Genomic DNA, 20,750 nt, shown 5'->3' on the forward strand with positions numbered 1-20,750 from the left:
TCTCATGGCCAGCAAAATTCAAAAACGTAACGCAGCAAAAAATTATACAGCTTCACCAACTTCAAAATGAAAGAGCAATGACGACTGTGGCAAAGAGTCATAACCAACGCAGCCATAACTTTTCAAAAAGCTCGAAAATTGAGAAGTAAAAGTAAAACTCGTCACTACCCAACGCTTGACCACTTGATGACGAGCCGGGGAGTCGTTTTTCGAGTCACAGTCAAAGAAAAAGACATTTGTACACAGCCAAGAAGAGCGATACCCGATCAGCAGAAGATTATCAAACGGCCACAAGCTCTAGCGAATTGGGAGCAAATGGAAGAGATGAAGGAATTGGAAGAGATGAAAGAACCCGAGCAAAAGGTGCATCTAGTATTGAACTCCTTTCTACAGACCTTCAAAACATTTTTGGAACCACTCCTGAAACAAGGAATTGATCCTGAAAATCCAATTAACCTTTTCGGTGGGCCACATACAATGTTTGCTTACTGTGATCTCATGCAAGATAAGCACTGTGACTTCACTTCTTAGATCTGTACTCCTAACAAACGTAACCAAGAAGAATGAAAACACACCAATCAATTGTCTTCATTCGATTTCCAAAAAGCAGTGGAAACTGATTGTAAAGTCATCATCTCAATCAATAAACATAACACGTCGCGACAAAACAAGCCAATTAATGCCTATTTGTATCAACTGGTTGCAGTTGGTTGACACTACAATTTCAAATTTTACCCCACTGAATCATTCTTATTCCCATAGCCAACAGTGAAAGCAGTCGCTAGCAATATTGAATAATGCACGCACACTATGACGCACAAATTGCGAAAAATTAAGACACATTTGTAACTCTCAGGCATTTTTGTCAGGCATCGCTGGCCACTGTCGCTGTTAGCATTGGTCGATGCACATTACCACCATGAAGAAAATATGGGCTTCCTTTTGCAAAAACAGTTGGACGGAAATTGATGAGCACTGAAATCCCTGAGATTGGATAAAAAAGTCAGGAAAGAAACGGCTGAATACGGTGGCAAAAAATTCTATCAAGAAACCACTCTTAAAAGCATAGCAGACTCCGTCGCAGGAAAGCGAGCGCCGCTTGTCCGTGGGGGGAGGGAGGCGAACAGCCGCTTCGTGCGGGCGAATCCGCGCGGCCGTTCCTTCCACGAGTACGCCCGATTCTAGGGAAACAAAAACACACGCAGTGGATAGGATGTTTCATCAAACATACGGTACTAAAAAATGGCCTATTTTACGAGTCTAGCAACCGATATTGAAAATCCAGTCCCCCATAAAGTTCTTGATTTTTATTTGATAACTTTATTGTTGTCGTTAACTGAGCGTGGATTTGATCAAGAAACTTACCCACAAGTGTGTTCCAGAAGAACAACCTTGAACTGTCTAGTCAGTGGAGACCAACATAATTGCCTCAACCTTAAGCACACACCGCTGGGGCTTCAAGTAGCTGTTTATAGATCAGATGGGAAAGATTGCGTAAAAATAAATATTTTCGCGAAATAGTGTTTGCTAACAAAACTCCATAGTCTGTTTTCTAATTGCTCACATCAGTTACAGAAAAATCTTCACTATTTTTTCACAAAATAACTGTCACTGAGCCTGTTTGACTTTCCAATCAGCCCCTGCGAAATATCCTTACATTGAATCAATATGGAAGAAATTTATTATAAAGTCAGGGCAAAATTCTTCTGTTAGAGTACATATTTGGCACGGAACCCATCAGTCGACTAACATCGTGCATAGTGGCAAACGACAAGTTCAGATGTTCAATGGACTAAAGTCCTTTTTGCTCAAAAAGTACGACTTAAAAAGAATTGAAATTGTACGCGGTAACGGTTTACCATTAGTAGGCGATCCAATAGACACTGAGAGTAATGTTTGCTTATATCACAACAGCCTCTCAGCACTCGGCTTCAAGAATGGTGGAAACAAATTTTCTCTACAAAATTGTCAAACATATTTATCGTGGCTTTTGATTTGACCTTACTTTATTCTCGGACTAACAAGAGCACCTATTACTATCAAAATATGCTTCCCTGAAGCTCTTCCAGAAGCGGTTGAGCTCTTTATGATTGGAGAACGTTTTAGTCAAGTGTTCATTGATGCAAAAAGGAACGGTTTCAAGAACCAAACCATATTCAATGGATAATGTCAATTTGAAGAACATTGTGGGAACGTCCGCCTGCTGAAATTCTCTTTCGAAAATGTCTGGTCAGCAGACAATTTCCCAAGAATAGAAAAAGGGCCACTTTTTCATATAATTTATACTTCACCTGCTAAACTGGAAGGATCTCACTGTCGACAGGACTCGGAAAAAAACAAAAATCAGTTGTTAACATAATAATTTGGAACAGCCTCAATTTTCCACTGAGTTTCTTAATGGATTTCTATATAAGATTGGGTTCGCTTTACTCTGAAACCTCCGTTAAGTATTCCATACATCAGATTGCTTCTTCCCTTCACCCACAATCTCTCTCCTCCAAATTATACAGTCTCTACTGCAAATAAGCAGCATTAAATAATTTCGAAAAGGCGGGTCACGCCTATTACGGAAAAGCAGGAGACCGCCACAAGGCAAAGAAGCAGTTAAAATTACTGAGTGAAAGTGCAGTAAAAAAGTGGATTGATTACCGAAATATATTTCATAATATTTTTATAACAAAACTGCAGTCAAACTATACTTTGGAAATTTTGTTAAAAAAAAATTAACCCACAAAAATTATTCTGGACATGAGTATTGAACAATCAACAGCAATCGTTTGGGAGGCACTGGTTCAAAACAACTCGCACAATCAACACCATCATCATCATCAACAACACTTTGAACCAAAAAAACATTCCAGTGCATTGCACTCCTCGGTTTCAACAATGAAATGGTTCCTCCAGCCCTCTACCTCCTGATTATCATCGTCTTAGTCACTGAGAATGATCCAATTCACTGCTGCCTCCTGTTCATCTTAATCTCGCGGGGATAACCCGAGATCAGATGGGGCTAAAATAAATGGAATTAAGAAACTATAACTAAACAAACTCAAAGTCAAACAACCATAACCAAAGGAGGATCTTGATGCAGAACTCCTCGACAACGATTCCGAAACAAATCATGACAGTTCTCTGAACTCGGTAAGTTGTTCTTCTCCATCAGCCGAGTCGCAGCTGTTGCCATCATCGTCAACAACATCATCACGACCATCAGGGCTGTCTTGATTGAGTTAGTCGGCAGAAAATGAGGCGTCTGGTGTAGGCTACAATGACCGTAAGGAAGTGTATCAACTCCATTCGCAAGTATAAATCGTTTGTCATCGAAACGATTTAGAGCTTATTTGTAGTAACTTTGATCGGAACTGATGATTGGAAGAATGAATCCTTGTCATTGGTGCGCGGCTGCTGATACCACCTTGAAGACATTCTTGAGTTTTTTCAGGGACTTTTAGAAAACCTTTTGCACTTTTTTAACACCACTTGCAAGTTTAATACTGTTTATATTGGAACCCGGGATTACGCTTTCTTTTAAAACTGACCCATTTAACTCATCCGTCATTATTGAAGGAACTTTTTTATTTGGGTCAAAGAGAGAATGCGAAATTGAATATTCAGTGGGATCCAGCACATGCTTGAAACCTTGCATGTCTCTGTAGAGATCCTCAACATCTACGCGATAAAGAGGCAAGTCAATGTCTTTGTATGTAACACAAATTGGCTTGCCGTACCTAGGTCTCATCTGGTTCTAATGAAAAATGTATAGAGCAAGCTTTGAAAGATCCAGGATTGCTGCTCCAACAGGCATTGGTTTGTTCCACTTCATATTTTGTTCAGATAAATATATCGAGCACAAGTTCTCACTAATAATTCGGAAAGATTTGAAGGTTGGCTTTGACGTAAATTCTGAGGCTTTGCTTTCTTCAGAAACAAAATGATTTATTTCTACTTCATTTATTCTCTATTGTTTTACATAAACATGCGCTAGACTTTAGTTTGTAATAAAATTTTCCCAAATGCTGTTGATGCTTGTTTACGCATAGTCGTATTTTTTCAACATAAGGCCGAAGCTAGTGTGATTGGTTGAATTGGAGAACGCGATAAAGAGCCAGTGCTTAAAGCCACTGCGCTAAAAAAACATTAGGTTTTTCAATATGGCAGACGAATTGCAGCTTAGGAAAGAACATCTTTTCTACCGTTGCAACAGATGTCCTGCTGGCAGCCAGATCCTTGTTAGCGTGACAATCATTCATCACTAATTACTAGTTTTCCGAAGCCAAGGCGAAATCAGATTGCTCATCATGAATTGAGGCGGGGTAATCCAATTGTTCGGAAAAAACCGAATTTTGTTCTTAACAATTCTTTCAAAACCACATTTGTTAATCTAATTAGGTATCGGAACTTGATTCAAAAAAAATTGAACGTTTCCTCATTTCTGGATAATGTTCCTTCAACTTGAGGTATTTGACAATGTGATGCGCATCATAACGAGATAGATTGTGGAAGAAAACAAGGAGGAAAGATTCTTTTGTAACACTCAAATTACACGCATTGTGAATCAACCCAAAAATTGATTCTATTAAATTACAGTGATAGATAATCTTTTCGTCGTCCATTTCAAAACATTTCTGAAATATTCAACGGGGTTAACCCAATCTTCAATAAAATCATGTTTTCCTGAATATAATAGTTTCAGAAAGCAAAAGCGTTGGTTCCGATTCTGTCCGTTTTGCCATCACCGCAAAGTGTCCATCAACACTGCAATACAATGAAATTTTTCCATGTTGACGTCAAAATTTCCGAGAACAACACCAAAATTGCAGGCATACTGAAATTCGATAACACAACTTGTACCGCGTCCACTATTGAGGCCCTTTTCCAAAAAGCACTTCAACGGATTGAACTGAATCCGTCCGTACATCAAGAGCTTCTAATTCTTATACACGACAGAAGGACACGCAAAAATTTTTTAAACTTAACCGTTGAGCCATTTTTGGGCATTTTAATAACTTGAGGGTGACGATGCTTGCAATAAGATTTGTGAAGTTTGGTTTTTTTCTCGTGCAATGCCCTGCAGACAACACTCACTACACTTTCTTATTTTGCTCATTAACCTAGCAGTGGCGGGAGAACGGAGCAAAGCTTTCACCACACGATTCAGGTTTTTATTCCGACAATATCTTCAATTGTTCTATTCAGATAGGCGGAGCAAGTTTTCGCTCTACTCCAAAAATATTTGTGATAAAAATTTCCAATCTTTTGCTTACGAATTTTTTGATGACAGTTTCGTTATTCACAAGGATCTCAAAAGGAACGCAGCAAGATTCCTTTGTCATTTTCAACCGAAAGGACTGGAAGTGTTTCCGCACAGCTTTCCTCTCACGGTCCAACACAAAAACATTTGGAAAGAGATGCATCTTACCGAACAATTTATTTATGAATGTTCTTGAGGTGACGAAATAAACTTTTGGCAAGTGTAAAAGATGTTGTGCAATGAACGCATCAAAAAGTTGTATCGGAAAGCTCAGAGTGCTTCTGATGTTTATGAACAAGGTCTTATTGTTTGTAAAGGTTTTCGTTGCATAGGTCACATTTCACCATTATTCCTAAACCAAAAATTATTTTTGAAGTTTATCCCAAAGTCACTGCCGAAATGTGCTTAAATTAAGTCTGGCAAGGCTTTAACTAGCAAGTCATGCCTCCAAAAAATTTTCTAATTAAAATTAAGGTTAGGATAAAGAAAAATTTTTGTTCGCTTATCCAGCAATCCTTGTAGCAGTTTGACCACAAAGAAAACACCGTTGTTGTTCAATGAAAAGCACCAGAAACGATGTGAGGTTCCACTTCATTCAAAAGTGGGAATCCAATCATCTTTTGTAAGTTTTAGTCTCGAAGTGGGTGGAAGATGGCTAGAGGCAGACTTCAAAAACTGAAGTTTCCTAGCTATCCTCCAACGGACTTCTGCCTGGTCCCATCGACGACAGGTAGCCAGTTCTGACAAAAGCACGAGGGAGGTTTCAGTAACCCTGGTGAGTAATAAAAGAACTTCAGGAAACAAAGAACAAATCGAACATTTTGATCATCAACATCGAAGATCAAATTACGTGATGATGTTCTTTTTGCAACTGGCATACCTCTCACAACACCAAAAAAACTGAATACTTAAGTGCTTTTACTAGTAAAAAATTTAATGAACTAAACAAGAACCAATGAAGGCATCAATTTTTTTGAAAACATCATTCACAGAGACATTAACGGACCGTCCCGTGACGAACAATGAAGACTAAAGAGTCGTTCAATTTCAAGTCCATTCCAGCCCCTTTTACTCTCAAAACTACAGAAGGGCACAACTCTTCCAATTCTATTTGCAAATAGTTCCTGCTACGTGCGAGACAGTAAAATCATATAACCAGGAATAAATGCTCGCAAATCAACGTTTAGAAATAACTTTGAGCATTTGGAAGCACCATCCCTATTCAAACAGAGCTTTCATCATATGTTAGTTGATACAGAAAAGAGAGCGATGCAACAAAAAGACGGCAGGATAATTAAACTGTGATAATTTTGAGGATACCACTAAAAACTCCTTTTTGGCTTCCACTTTAACTACAAAGCGTTCGCAATTCGAAATCAATATTGCGCTGAGCATACACTTGATAATTTATTTTCACCAGAAAGATCAGTCCAGACGCAAAGTAAGAACTTCGTTCTTCCTTCTCGGTAAGAAAGGAAGAGCTTTGCTCTTCGGGAGCACCCGGCATAAAGTTTTCAAAAACCCAATTCCATCAATAATTTCGTTTTGGCAACATTTTTAACATCCCAAATTCCTAACTTCTTTTAATAGACTTTGCGTTTAACGTGAACAAACCTCAACCCGTAGAATTCTATTATAATTTGCAGAAGAAGGAGAGAAAGTTATAAAAGTCAGTATCTTGTTTCACAGAAGAAGGAGAGAAAGTCAGAGCGAGATTATTGTTAATATTCAGAAGACTCAGCAGTTAAGAATTAAAGTCCTATGAGTATAGCGTGGCCTCGAATATTAAAATCAGAATTCGCAACTAAAAAAACCTCCTAGTTTATTAACGAAATTTAATTTAAGTTAATTGAAATATTAGCAATTCCATGTCATCAATGGAGAGGATATAATTGACTAAAAAAAACAAAAAATCACGCCATACTGAGGTGCTCCAAGTATCTATACGGAATATTGTGATCCCCCAGCTATTAAAATGCAACGATAAGAATTATCGCGAAAAGATAACCGCTAAAAAAGGAGGCCACCGAGCAAAAGACTCATCTCATCTCACAAAAAAATCTAAACGAATCAATCTGGTCAAGCATGGAGAGTACAGTGGGACACTTCTTCGAATATCAAACGTCAACGCGTTTGCTTAGAGTGTCACGAGATGAATCGGAGGACGGGAACAATATAGAGTTTACGCTGTTCAAATTTGCGATTAGTGATCGGTATCTAATCCAAACAGTTTCGGTGCCTGAGCACCAATTCACAAAGTAATTGATTCGTGTACCCTTGCCTTGATATGGACATGTTGAAAGTTATCAGTGAGGGAAAGTTAAATAGTAAGGGGAGAGTCGTGGTTAAGTTCAATGGTTGTAAACGAGGCGGGTTGACAGTAAGAATTGCGAAGTCATTTGTGATATAAAGGGTACTATTTTGCTTCATCTTTGGTAGAGTCGATTATAGATTGGGAGTAACAGGTATTAAAACGGTACACAGATGGGTTGATGTATGCAATAAATTTGATAGTTAAATGTCTAGATAATTTTTCTATTTAGATTCCTACACCACGAACTACCGGTTCGCGGTGTCGGAAAAAGTTTGACCCCCAGGACAAGAGTGTTTTCTTTGAGCTCCAGGACAGGAGTATTTTCTCCTACTTTAAGAAGTTTTGCCTAAATGGAGACATATGGGCGCTTAGGTGTACCGCAACGCATTTGCGAAAACTCAAGGCACTAATGATCTATCAGAGAGAGTACAATGGAGCGAAACGCGAGAGAATCAATAAACGAATGATTCCTAATACCAAAATCAAACGAACCAGAAGGGAAAAAGAAGGGAGCAAAAACAACCTACCCGAGGTTATTGAATTCGCGTCAGAAGTTGACTTGCCTCTGATAAACTTCAGAGAATCATCAGAATAGACTTTTAGAAACTTGATCCAGAAACTGAAAACTTTTAACTTTCTTGGAGTTGTATAAACTAATACTGTTGCAGTACTTTATATCATTCAATTCTTTTATTAATGCAAAACTTCGTCTGTATTAGAACTCTTGGATTTAAATTTTATATTGCTTAATTCAGCATAATAATGAGACCCAAGCAAATCAATCGGTTTTTCAAAATTGATTTCATCAGACAAGTCTAGATCAAGTTGGTTTTTTGGACCAAACACAAGGTGTGATGAATGAAAATCAGACAAAAAATTTATTTGTCTTTTATTGTCTTTTTCCTCTACTGTTGATTTGTTTTGTTCATATTTATTTTCGCAAAATAACAATTTGATAACTTGAGCACACAAGACAAAGAAGCACAACGGACATGCAAACTTGTTGATTTGCCATATGTCAAACGCAATGTTAAAGCAGTAAGTAATTAGCTAACAAACGAACTTTGTTTGAACTAACCTTGATGATGTTTGGGATATGTTTGCCAAAATGTGGCAAAGATTACCTGTAGTGTGGTGGTTCAGGCTAAAAAGCTGTAGGAAACAACTATATTCAAAGCACCAATTATTGGGTTTGAGACTAATTGGTGAAAGGAGATTGTTTTCTGTGCGGCAGACCACACCAAAATTTACTACTGGAATCCGAAGAATTGAACTATTTTATGATTTGACAATTATCATTTTAACAGACAAAGTAAAACTAAAACAGACAAAAAAACCCACCACCATAAATGCAAAAACTTAAACAATAAAATAAGAAACAATCGAAAAAATTTGTTTCCGAGATCTAGAAAAAAAGTATATTTACATTTCATTGAGCCTACATAAAATAATATATTAAACTAATGATCATATGCATCCTTATAGTGAGTACAAAACGCAAAATTGTTCCCCGCAACACTCTAGTGGGGAAACAATTGCAGGCAAAGCAAAAGAGAGGCAAAATTAAGGAAATTGGAAGAAATCAGAAAAAATAGAGTCAGAGTAAAACAAACACATAAATACATTCCAGAATCCTCACCCACAGCACACCATGAAACACTCAAACTCGTATAATATTTCTTAGCAGTTCCAATGGCTGAAGAACGCCAACAGAACTACAAATGGAGGCAAGACACACAACTACAAACAAACAATTCGAAAACAAATGTTATCTTAACAGGAATCTTAACATTGTATTGACTCTATATAAAATAGTATTTTACACCAATGACCGTATGCATCCTTAGAATGAGTAAAAAATTCAAAACTGTTTCCCGCAACACTCTAGTGGGAAACAATTGCAGGCAAAGCAAAAGAGGCAAAACAAAGGAAATTGGAAGAAATCAGAAAAAAAGAGTCAGAGTAAAACAAACACATAACTACATTCCAGAATCCTCACCCACAGCACACCATAAAACTCTCGAAGTCGTATAATACTCTTAGCAGTTCCATTGGCTGAAAAAGGGACAATCGAAATAAAAATGGAGGCAAGATAAATAATTTCATACCAACAATTCGAAAACAAACGGTATCTTTACCAATGAAAAAGTTCAAGCTCAATCTTGAGTCAAAATTGATCACAATCAGGCCACACTACAAAGCCAATGAGAACTGTATTCTTTTGATAGTGAGCAGCAAGACCACAAAAAGTGAGCAGAAAAAAACAAAAAACTGACAAAAATCAGCATTCATTTTTTTAAATTGAATGTGTTAGAAATCAATAAGAGGACTGCGAAAAATTCTAACGACAAATTCGAAACGTTTTTTCAACATTAGCAACAAATGAAACCTATCATAATTGACACTAAATAAAAAGACAAACACTACAATCAGCTTTCGCAAAAACTAAAGAACAGGCTTTTTTTAACAAATATTAATAGTATAGGTCACCGACACCAGTTGCTACAAACAGAACGAACTTATCAACCTGATCATATTCATTAAGAACCTGAGAAACCTTAAATTATTGAGAACAGGTGAAAAGAAAGCAAAAAATGAACTGAAAAAATCTCCAATACATTTTGAAAACGAGCAGCCTATAGTTTATAGAAAGCAATAGCTCTGAACTGAATAATTATTTTGATTGTTTTGAGCATCCTTGACAACCGTTGAGACCGATCATAAATTCAACTAAGATAACAATACAGTAACAATAAAAATAGCATAACTAAAAAAATCAGCAGCATTTCTTGAGAGCAATTGAAATCAAAGTCTAAGATAACAATGGATCTAAACTGAAAAAATTAAATCAATCAACTTAACATCTATTAAGAACCAATAAGATCTGTCCATATTGCGATTGAATGATAAGAAAATGAAAAGATCAACAATAACACGAGAAACTCAAAAACTCAATGAAAAGTTTTGAGATTAAATAGTGCCCAAGTCTTGAAAAAACGATTAGCTATGGACTGACACAATTAATCAGGTTCATCACCAACTAAAAAGACATGCCATCGATAATACTAAGTCATAGGACATAAGTAAAAATTTTTTTAAAAAGGACAATTCAAATGTTCTGTTAATAAATATATTAATATTTTATTATTAAGGTAATGAGGAAGGACAAAATCGAAATATTCTATAAAATTGTCTATAAAAAGCTAAAACACAACTTCTCAATTATTCTGAAAAAATTTTCAATTACATCTTCTGGAATACCAGTCACCCACCCCAAAACTTGTCAGAGATGCGTTAAACAACAATTCAAATGAAATATAAAAATGAACAAAATACCTGACTTTGCGCCCAAATTATTTATATTGCCAATATAGAGCAAAGAGGTGATTTTAATGTCCCAAATTACACTTATGATATATTGAGAAAGTTAGTCGACGCTTAATTCTGAATGGTCGAAAAATCAGATTGGTTGAAACACTGATATATTGTCCAGGCAACGCAATTGGTTGGCGTTTGGTTTAAATTTTCATTTTTGGTTGTCGCCTAACGCCTTTTCGGCTACATCCGCGATCAACATAATGGTCCTTAGGTTTCAAAAATTAGCTCTAATCCACTAACTTTTATAAGCCCTATACGTGAACGGAGGCAGCAAAACTAATTATCTACAATTAAGTAACTTGCTCTTTTCGCAAACGTAATCGACTGACTTCGGTCGAATTGCTCTGGAACGACCAGCTAGCGTTAGAGTCGCCAGCTTGGACTTAGGGAGGCTAGTGTTAGGGGTGAAGCGAGTGTGGGTTTGGCGAAGGTGTGAGGGTTTCGAGTGACGTTAGGGAGGTGGTCGAGGTTTCAGTTTTTGTGAACATTTGACTGAGCTTCATTTGACTGAGTTTTTTTGTCACATTTTCCGAATTTTCACGCAATTTTTTTCCTATTTTGGTTAAAAATATGTTACATTGTTAACAATAGTGTTGTTGCTTTGATATCTAAGGATAGAAGAGTTGTTTTGAAATGTTTAATCTAATTTATCGGCAAAAACGTCCGCTAAATTTTTCAAAAATCAGACTTTTTTAGAATAAAAAATGACAAGAAATAAGCTGCTTTAGTCAAGTTTTAAATTTTCCGGCCTAACACACCTAAAAATTGCTGACAAAATCTTCGTTAACTCCAAAGAAACTAGTTTCACTTGCGCATCCTTAAAGTGTTCTTGAATTAGAATTTAACCGTTTTTTTTTTAATTTTATTCTATAATTATCCAAAATACATAATTTTTGATATATTGACTTTTTTTTGTCAAATTAAGCATATCCCTAATATTCAGAAAAGTTATGTGTTCCTCTTGAACGAACGTCAATTGCAAGGCTAGTTTGCTCTAATCGTTGTTTTTAAAATAGAAACAATTCGGTTTGTAATCAGTCGCTGTCTTTTGTTACAATGTTTTTGCATTTTTGTTTCTTTCATGTTGAATACAGAACAATTCAATTCAAGAATTACTGATGCCAGGTCCAATTGGCTTCCTATGGAGCTCTAAGGAAACATCAATTTTCTAAGTTGAAAGCTGATGGTTGTTTTGACTTTTAAAAATACTTGTTTTTAAAATAAACAATGGACTTTTTCAGATTTTCCGCTTCTTTAACTTCATAAGATCAACAAAGAAAGGTCGTCCCGTCTTTCAAATGGATTAAAATTTAGTATGTATTGAGGTTTTAAGTTTTAAGTAATCGTTTTTCGCCAACTAAGATATCACACTAACAGCGTTTTTGAACATGTTAACTTTGTCGGTGAATACATTATGGTTTTAACTGCTTCGACACCTTCTTCGACCTAATTTCATGGACTCTTTAAAGTTATATTAAAAATTCTGGATAATTTCAGGTCTTGGCGGCTTTTTATGTCTGAATAAGCAGCCTATTTACAGATTTCAGTTGATAGCTAAAGGTTTGCATGACTTCGCAATCAGATATTTTTCTTTTAAATGCAGACGTATTTTTTAAAAATAAGCAGTTCTTTTTCGTCTACCTGTTACCTATTATTATTATTATTAATTACAAGTCGCATATCACATTATTTTGATAACCAAAAATCCAGTTGAACATACCTAATGTTTTTAGTGAATTGCTTATTGATTTCAGGGCTTCAACACCGGTTTTTTTGCAAAATTTTTTTTTTAATTTTGGCTCTATTTGTAATTCTTCTTGCAGAATTGTGACATATTCGCCAGAGCTCAATGGCTTTCCTCGGAAAAACTTAATGACCTCAGTTGATAGCTAATGTGTTTATGACTTTAAAAATATTTTCGAAAGACGTATTAATTAACTTTGCCTCTTTTTTGTCTAATTTTACCTTCTCTTTTTGTTTAGAGGTCACGTATCACCTTGTTTGTGTTCATGGGGGGCGCACTTGATTATATAAAAAATTTTACGTATAATGTTCTGGTTTTAACAGCTTCGATACATTGTTATGGTCGAATTAAATTTGTCGATAAACACAAACTTTGTCTGTGTTTATCGTTTGTTTTTCAGACGTACGGCACATTCTGGCAAGTCTCAATGTCTTCATATTGAGGCATGAATGAACATAAAACCATTTACGGTTTTAGTTGATATCTAATGGATTTCATTATTTGACAATAATTGTTTCCAAAAAAAATAATTAATGTGCCGTTTTTGTTCTTTTTTGTCTACTTGTTAACGAGTCTCATCAAAGACTGGTCCCATGTTTTTTCTAGTGAAGTGCAAGTTGATGTTTGATTTAGGGTTTGTTTGACGCTGTTTGACGAGATTAAATAGTGCCCAAGTCTTGAAAACAAACTAGCTATGGACTGACGCAATTAATCAGGTTCATCACCAACTAAAAAGATATGCCATCGATGATACTAAGTCATAGGACGTAAGTAAGAATTTTTTGAAAAAGGACAATTCAAATGTTCTATTAATAAAAATATTAATATTTTATTAGTAGGGTAATGAGGAAGGACAAAATCGAAATATTCTATAAAATTGTCTATAAAATGCTAAAATACAACTTCTCAGGTATTCTGAAAAAACTTTCAATTACATGTTCTGGAATACCAGTCACCCACCCCAAAACTTGTCAGAGATGCGTTAAACAACAATTAAAATAAAATATAAAAAAGAACAAAATACCTGACTTTGCGCCCAAATTATTTATATTGCCAATATAGAGCAAAGAGGTGATTTTAATGTCCCAAATTACACTTATGATATAATGAGAAAGTTAGTCGACGCTTAATTCTGAATGGTCGAAAAATCAGATTGGTCGAAACACTGATATATTGTCCAGGCAACGCAATTGGTTGGCGTTTGGTTTAAATTTTCATTTTTTGGTTGTCGGCTAACGCCTTTTCGGCTACATCCGCGATCAACATAATGGTCCTTAGGTTTCAAAAATTAGGTCTAATCCACTAACTCTTATAAGCCCTATACGTGAACGGAGGCAGCAAAACTAATTATCTACAATTAAGTAATTTGCTCTTTTCGCAAACGTAATCGACTGACTTCGGTCGAATTGCTCTGGAACGACCAGCTAGCGTTAGTAGTCGCCAGCTTGGACTTAGGGAGGCTAGTGTTAGGGGTGAAGCGAGTTTGGGTTTGGCGAAGGTGTGAGGGTTTCGAGTGACGTTAGGGAGTCTGTAACGGCCAAAAAATGCACTTTCCGTTCTGGTCTTGTCTTCTGAGCAATTTCGACGAAATGTACACTAGAGGAACTCCAAGACAGATAGATATTCAGTGATTTAAAGACCTCCAGGCTTTACCTTATTTTTATCTTGTTTCTGAGGACGAAAACTAGAAGTCAGACAAAACAACTGGTTGAGAAAAAAATTGTATAAAAAGACCACAGGACAAATACAATAGCTGCAAATTTGAACCCAACGAGTATGTAGCATCACTGGAACTGTTTACCAAGACCTTTGGATTTAAAAATTTTTACTTTCTTTATAATCCTTTGCACTGATTTTTCACTCCATTCCTCTGGATACATTTCTGGCACTCTAAAGTCAGATCTGCAAATGCAGTAGGTAAAATGCAGTAAGTCAACTGTTACCAATCAAAACTAGCATTTCCTTTTCTAGATTTTTTCTAAGCTGCGAAATAGATGATGAGAAATTCTAGAAAATCATCTCCTTTACAAAACCCTCCTTTTCGTATTTATAAAAATGTTGCAAATAAGAAATTACGCCGTCAGCAGTTCGTGTGGCATGTACTTACAAAGTTTACCGTTCCAAATAACTTATGTCAGTCTACTTCAAACAGTGCCAAATAGGTATAAATATAGAGCACAGTTTATAATTATTGTTCCGACACTTTAGCGGGGGACGAACTATATACTCAAATAGGTTTTTTGCTCAGTCAAAAATTGCGTGAAAATACGGAAAATGTGACCAAAAAACGAAACGCAGTCAAATGTTCACAAAACTTCAAACCTCGATGACTCCGTGAAACGAAATTTTAAAAATGTTTACTACAATATTCAACGCTGGACGGGCTTTCTAATGATACCATTAACAATCCTCTACCATGCGTATATCGATCGGCTTATCGATATACGCATAGTAGAGGGTGGTCGAGGTTTCAGTTTTTGTGAACATTTGACTGAGCTTCATTTGACTGAGTTTTTTTGTCACATTTTCCGAATTTTCACGCAATTTTTTGCCTATTTTGGTTAAAAATATGTTACATTGTTAACAATAGTGTTGTTGCTTTGATATCTAAGGATAGAAGAGTTGTTTTGAACTGTTTGATCTAATTTATCGGCCAAAACGTCCGCTAAATTTTTCAAAAATCAGACTTTTTTAGAATAAAAAATGACAAGAAATAAGCTGCTTTAGTCAAGTTTTAAATTTTCCGGCCTAACACACCTAAAAATTGCTGACAAAATCTTCGTTAACTCCAAAGAAACTAGTTTCACTTGCGCATCCTTAAAGTGTTCTTGAATTAGAATTTAACCGTTTTTTTTTTTAATTTTATTCTATAATTATCCAAAATACATAATTTTTGATATATTGACTTTTTTTGTCAAATTAAGCATATCCCTAATATTCAGAAAAGTTATGTGTTCCTCTTGAACGAACGTCAATTGCAAGGCTAGTTTGGTCTAATCGTTGTTTTTAAAATAGAAACAATTCGGTTTGTAATCAGTCGCTGTCTTTTGTTACAATGTGTTTGCATTTTTGTTTCTTTCATGTTGAATACAGAACAATTCAATTCAAGAATTACTGATGCCAGGTCCAATTGGCTTCCTATGGAGCTCTAAGGAAACATCAATTTTCTAAGTTGAAAGCTGATGGTTGTTCTGACTTTTAAAAATACTTGTTTTTAAAATAAACAATGGAATTTTTCAGATTTTCCGCTTTTTTAACTTCATAAGATCAACAAAGAAAGGTCGTGCCGTCTTTCAAATGGATTAAAATTTAGTATGTATTGAGGTTTTAAGTAATCGTTTTTCGCCAACTAAGATATCACACTAACAGCGTTTTTGAACATGTTAACTTTGTCGGTGAATACATTATGGTTTTAACTGCTTCGACACCTTCTTCGACCTAATTTCATGGACTCTTTAAAGTTAAATTAAAAATTCTGGATAATTTCAGGTCTTGGCGGCCTTTTATGTCTGAATAAGCAGCCTATTTACTGATTTCAGTTGATAGCTAAAGGTTTGCATGACTTCGCAATCAGATATTTTTTTTAAATGCAGACGTATTTTTTAAAAATAAGCAGTTCTTTTTCGTCTACCTGTTACCTATTATTATTATTAATTACAGCTCGCATATCACATAATTTTGATAACCAAAAATCCAGTTGAACATACCTAATGTTTTTAGTGAATTGCTTATTAATTTCAGGGCTTCAACACCGGTTTTCTTGCAAAAATTTTTTTTTAAATTTTGGCTCTATTTGTAATTCTTCTTGCAGACTTGTGACATATTCGCCAGAGCTCAATGGCTTTCCTCGGAAAAACTTAATGACCTCAGTTGATAGCTAATGTGTTTATGACTTTAAAAATATTTTCGAAAGACGTATTAATTAACTTTGCCTCCTTTTTGTCTAATTTTACCTTCTCTTTTTGTTGAGAGGTCACGTATCACCTTGTTAGTGTTCATGGGGGGGCGCACTTGATTATATAAAAAATTTTACGTATAATGTTCTGGTTTTAACAGCTTCGATACATTGTTATGGTCGAATTAAATTTGTCGATAAACACAAACTTTGTCTGTGTTTATCGTTTGTTTTTCAGACGTACGCCACATTCTGGCAAGTCTCAATGTCTTCATATTGAGGCATGAATGAACATAAAACCATTTACGGTTTTAGTTGATATCTAATGGATTTCATTATTTAACATTAATTGTTTCCAAAAAAAATAATTAATGTGCCGTTTTTGTCTACTTGTTACCGAGTCTCATCAAAGACTGGTCCCATATTTTTTCTAGTGAAGTGCAAGTTAATGTTTGGTTTAGGTTTTGTTTGACGCTATTTCTAGTGTTTTTTTTTCAAAAAATGGAGTTTCTGATTTAAATTATCTTGCTTGTTGCTATTCAATTTTGCTGTTTGTCTTATTTCGTCATCTTAATAATGGCAGGTCTAACTGTTACTCTAATGTGGCATTTTTTTTACTTTACTAAGTGACTCTAGTCAGAGGCATTTTTGTTCATGTATCAATTAGTTTTGTACAATATTTGAATTTTGGAGTTCTATCTCTTCCTCATTATGTAGACAATTAAACCAAAAATGTGTATGAGCCGAGTCGGAACATTATATGCGAAAGCACATTACCGCACCTCCCCGTTACACATTTCTAAATTTAAAAATTTTGATCATTTCTAATGAATTGCTTTCCAACTTCCGCACCATCTATAATGAAACGCTATCTCTAGGTGAAGTCAAGCTGGATAACACTGACCACTTGCTTAGGTAACTTCAATAGTGTTGTGAGGAAAAACCATACGTTTTTCAATTTTAGTTCCGATTTGCCTTCTGGTGGCATCGAGTTGAGTTGCAAACACCTTAGCTCGAGCTCAAGTCAACTAAAATAATCAAGCAACTAGAATAATTTACATGATATTGCGCATTAGTTGGACAGCGTATAAACGTAGTTTGCGCTATGCATTATATACACTTTGAGGCTTTTGTGGACAACGGTGACAAACCATCTATCAATTAGCCCATAATTCAGAAAGTCTTTGTTTACTACTCAACAAACGATTTAGAAATCAAATTTTTTTCAAGAATCATCTAATCGCCACACGCTACTTTGCATTTTGTCTTCTCTTTTATGTGCCTTTAATGACATTTTTAAAAAGAAATTAGCCTTTCTTTGATATATTTAGTCGACAAAGCAGTCGTGGAAAACAGTAAAAAATTCCAGCCAATTTTCCGGAGCAAATGTAACTGATGCTTTAGAATGACGCGTAAGACCTTCTGAACAATTTGAAAAAGGAAGTAATAAAAATTTGAATAAAAAGCTTCTTAATGTACAGACATACAGTAAAACTCTAAGTACAGTAACATAAATTTTTGATTGTTCATATTGCTTTACTCAATTTATAGCTTCGGGCAACGACAGCCGCTCCCAACTCCGGGTCCACGATGATACGGATCAAACTAAAGAGAAGATAGAATACAATTGAAGAATTAGAAATTGCATTTCCTGATCTGGCACTTGACTAAATCGCTGTGCAGATGAAACCAATTAGTGCACATCTGTGCAGCTGAGAGATAATGAGCAGCATAGTACTTGTGACAGTCACACCTCGTGTTGTCAACTGCATTGTTGTTGAACAGGTAATGGCTCACAGGGTTGATTTTCACTTTGGTATTTAAGATCCCAACATATGCATCTTCGAATACAAACGTGCGCGTCCGCCACGCCTCTCTCACAAAATCGGATGCTACGTCACGCGATAACACATACCCAGGACCTCCCAGAGCATACGGTGGGTAAGTGTCCGCTGGATATTCGTCTTTGTTCACAATCCACTTTTTGAACTTTTCAGGCATCCCTTTCTCAAATTTCCGCATAACTTTTCCCTGTTTTGATACTTGCCCCATGTACAACTTCTCTTTGGGAGCAAAATGTGATAAGTAATACGTCAGTCCATGAATGTTCACCATGGAATCGTCATCGATTTTCTGGACATAGTGAACATGTGGACAATTGGTCAGGGCCCAGTTCAGTCCATTGATGCTTTTGGGGGTGGCCGCGTTCCGATATCCATCAACTAGGCTGAATAGAACTGTGTCCTCGTACATGTCAGCTTCTGCGTGCATGTCGGGGAGAAGAGTTTCGGGTGCTCCGCTCCCGGGAAACCCAAGAACGAACACTTTAGAGATATGTACACCTGAAAAAAACATCCATCAACGATCCCATTTGCATGTATAAATTCGTTTGACCTGTTGCTATTAGAGGTCTCTCGCATTTAATACAAAGTTTTCCCTATTTGAGGACACAACAGTGATATCACAGCTGGGCAGAACAAGTGAGATATCGCAAAAATCGTTTGTGTAAAATGATAGATTGTGGTACATGCACTTTTTTATCCGATTCAGTAAATTATCATCCGAATCAATTGGAAGACAAAACTCGCGTGTAGTTTACAGAGGTAATGAACAGCACCACAGAATGCTGACTCTGGTATTAAAAAAAAGCGAAATTTGATGAAAAATATAGATTATTTTTTTATACCTTTCAGTATTTCAGCATAGTGAGTTTCCTTCACATATGAAGTCTTTCATATAAGCAAAAATCACAAGAACTGTTGAAATAAACGATATATTTCACACGATATTTTTATTAAGACTCAAAGAGGAGTAATGGTGATAAATTGTTTACATCGCTGACTTGTTTTTAGAGGATGTGTTTTAAAGGAAGTCAAACGCCGCAAGTTAAAAGAACTGTTTAATTCCATTTGCTGACCAAAAGCCAAAATCAGAGAGATAATTAAGAGCGGTTTTTGTTTATTCTGAGAGAGCGAGAAAAGTGGGTTTTTGTTTATTCTGAGAGAGCGAGAAAGAGAGCGAGAAAAGTGAAATATTTTGCGCTAAGCGAGCAATACTTTTTGATCACGCATGGCTTTTTCAGAGCGGTTTTTTAGTTTTAACTAACTTTTCCAGCCAACTATTTTGTCTCAATTATCTGAGCCAGCAATAGTACGTTTGGAATCATTGTTGACCATTTGAAACAATTACACTTTTTGATACAATTTAGAGCTATTTTCGCCGTTTTGTCCTGTTCGATGCTTTTTTAGCACTTTTTGTAATCTCCTTGGTTTCTGGTCAATATTTGCAACAATGAAGTGACACTTCAATGCTAGACAGATTTTTTCAAACTAAAAAAGGTGATACACATTTGTGATTTTTCAGGTAATTTGTGATTTTTTTTTAATTGAAAGGGGTAACAATTGTCGTGAAAGGGGTAACAATTGTCGCGTTAGCATAACAAGATCCTCGTTAGCATTGTGCAAGGATTACGGTAATAAAAATGAATTTCCTTTTCACTTGCCTTGTCATTTCTCTTTTTCCATCAGTTGGTAGTCAGCTTTTGAATGAAAACTGTTTTTATTGCAACTGTTTTACCAATAGCTGTTTCGAAGTTGCAACTTTCCGATATTTTCTCAGTTTTCGTTATATTTGGCTTTTCTCGTATTAATTTTAATCATTGTTACAAAATGGTTGTGTAAAAATAGAAATATAAACCGACAAATGACGGAAGAATTGCTCTTGAACAACAGGTGAGGCAATTTAATTCAGGGTCTGTAGCCTAAACCATTTTTTCTTTTTGGGTGCGAAAAAACCTTTCCCTCAACGGGATTCGAACCATTGACCTCCCGCTCTATAGCCACCCACACTAACCACTGCGCCATGAGTCACGTATTTTTGCTATACTGCAAACGATTATATATTAGCAACAAGCTCTACTTCGTAGTGCGAGCAATAGAGATCACTCAAAATTGATGAACGAAAGCGTACAAAAGTTACTTGAAAAATCAAAGAATGTTCTAGAAGAAAAGCGCAAAATTGTCAAGCAAAAAATTTGCATAAAAAAGACCAACGTGTTTACAATAATTGCTATGAACTTCGTTCAAGAGCAATTAATAAGTAGAATAAAAGGATATAAGTAGAATAATAGAATTAGTACAAAATACGTAGAAGAATATTTTTGCTCAGT

The 20,750-nt window shown here is 35.7% G+C and overlaps 1 protein-coding gene across 2 annotated transcripts in view; it reads right to left on the reverse strand.

Annotated features, from left to right (window-relative positions):
- Window positions 1-18,021: 18,021 nt before the first annotated feature.
- Window positions 18,022-20,750, reverse strand: part of LOC142337595 (uncharacterized) — a 59,556-nt gene continuing 56,827 nt past the window's right edge. For both annotated transcript variants that reach the window (XM_075386939.1, XM_075386938.1), the window contains exon 5: window positions 18,022-18,924. In XM_075386939.1, the coding sequence (XP_075243054.1) occupies window positions 18,218-18,924 (707 nt within the window). In that variant the 3' untranslated portion in view covers window positions 18,022-18,217. The remainder of the gene's footprint in view (window positions 18,925-20,750) is intronic.

The sequence above is a fragment of the Convolutriloba macropyga genome, chromosome 4 (genome assembly GCF_964194025.1).
Source record: "Convolutriloba macropyga chromosome 4, txConMacr16.3, whole genome shotgun sequence".
NCBI classification, from domain to species: Eukaryota; Metazoa; Xenacoelomorpha; order Acoela; family Convolutidae; genus Convolutriloba; species Convolutriloba macropyga.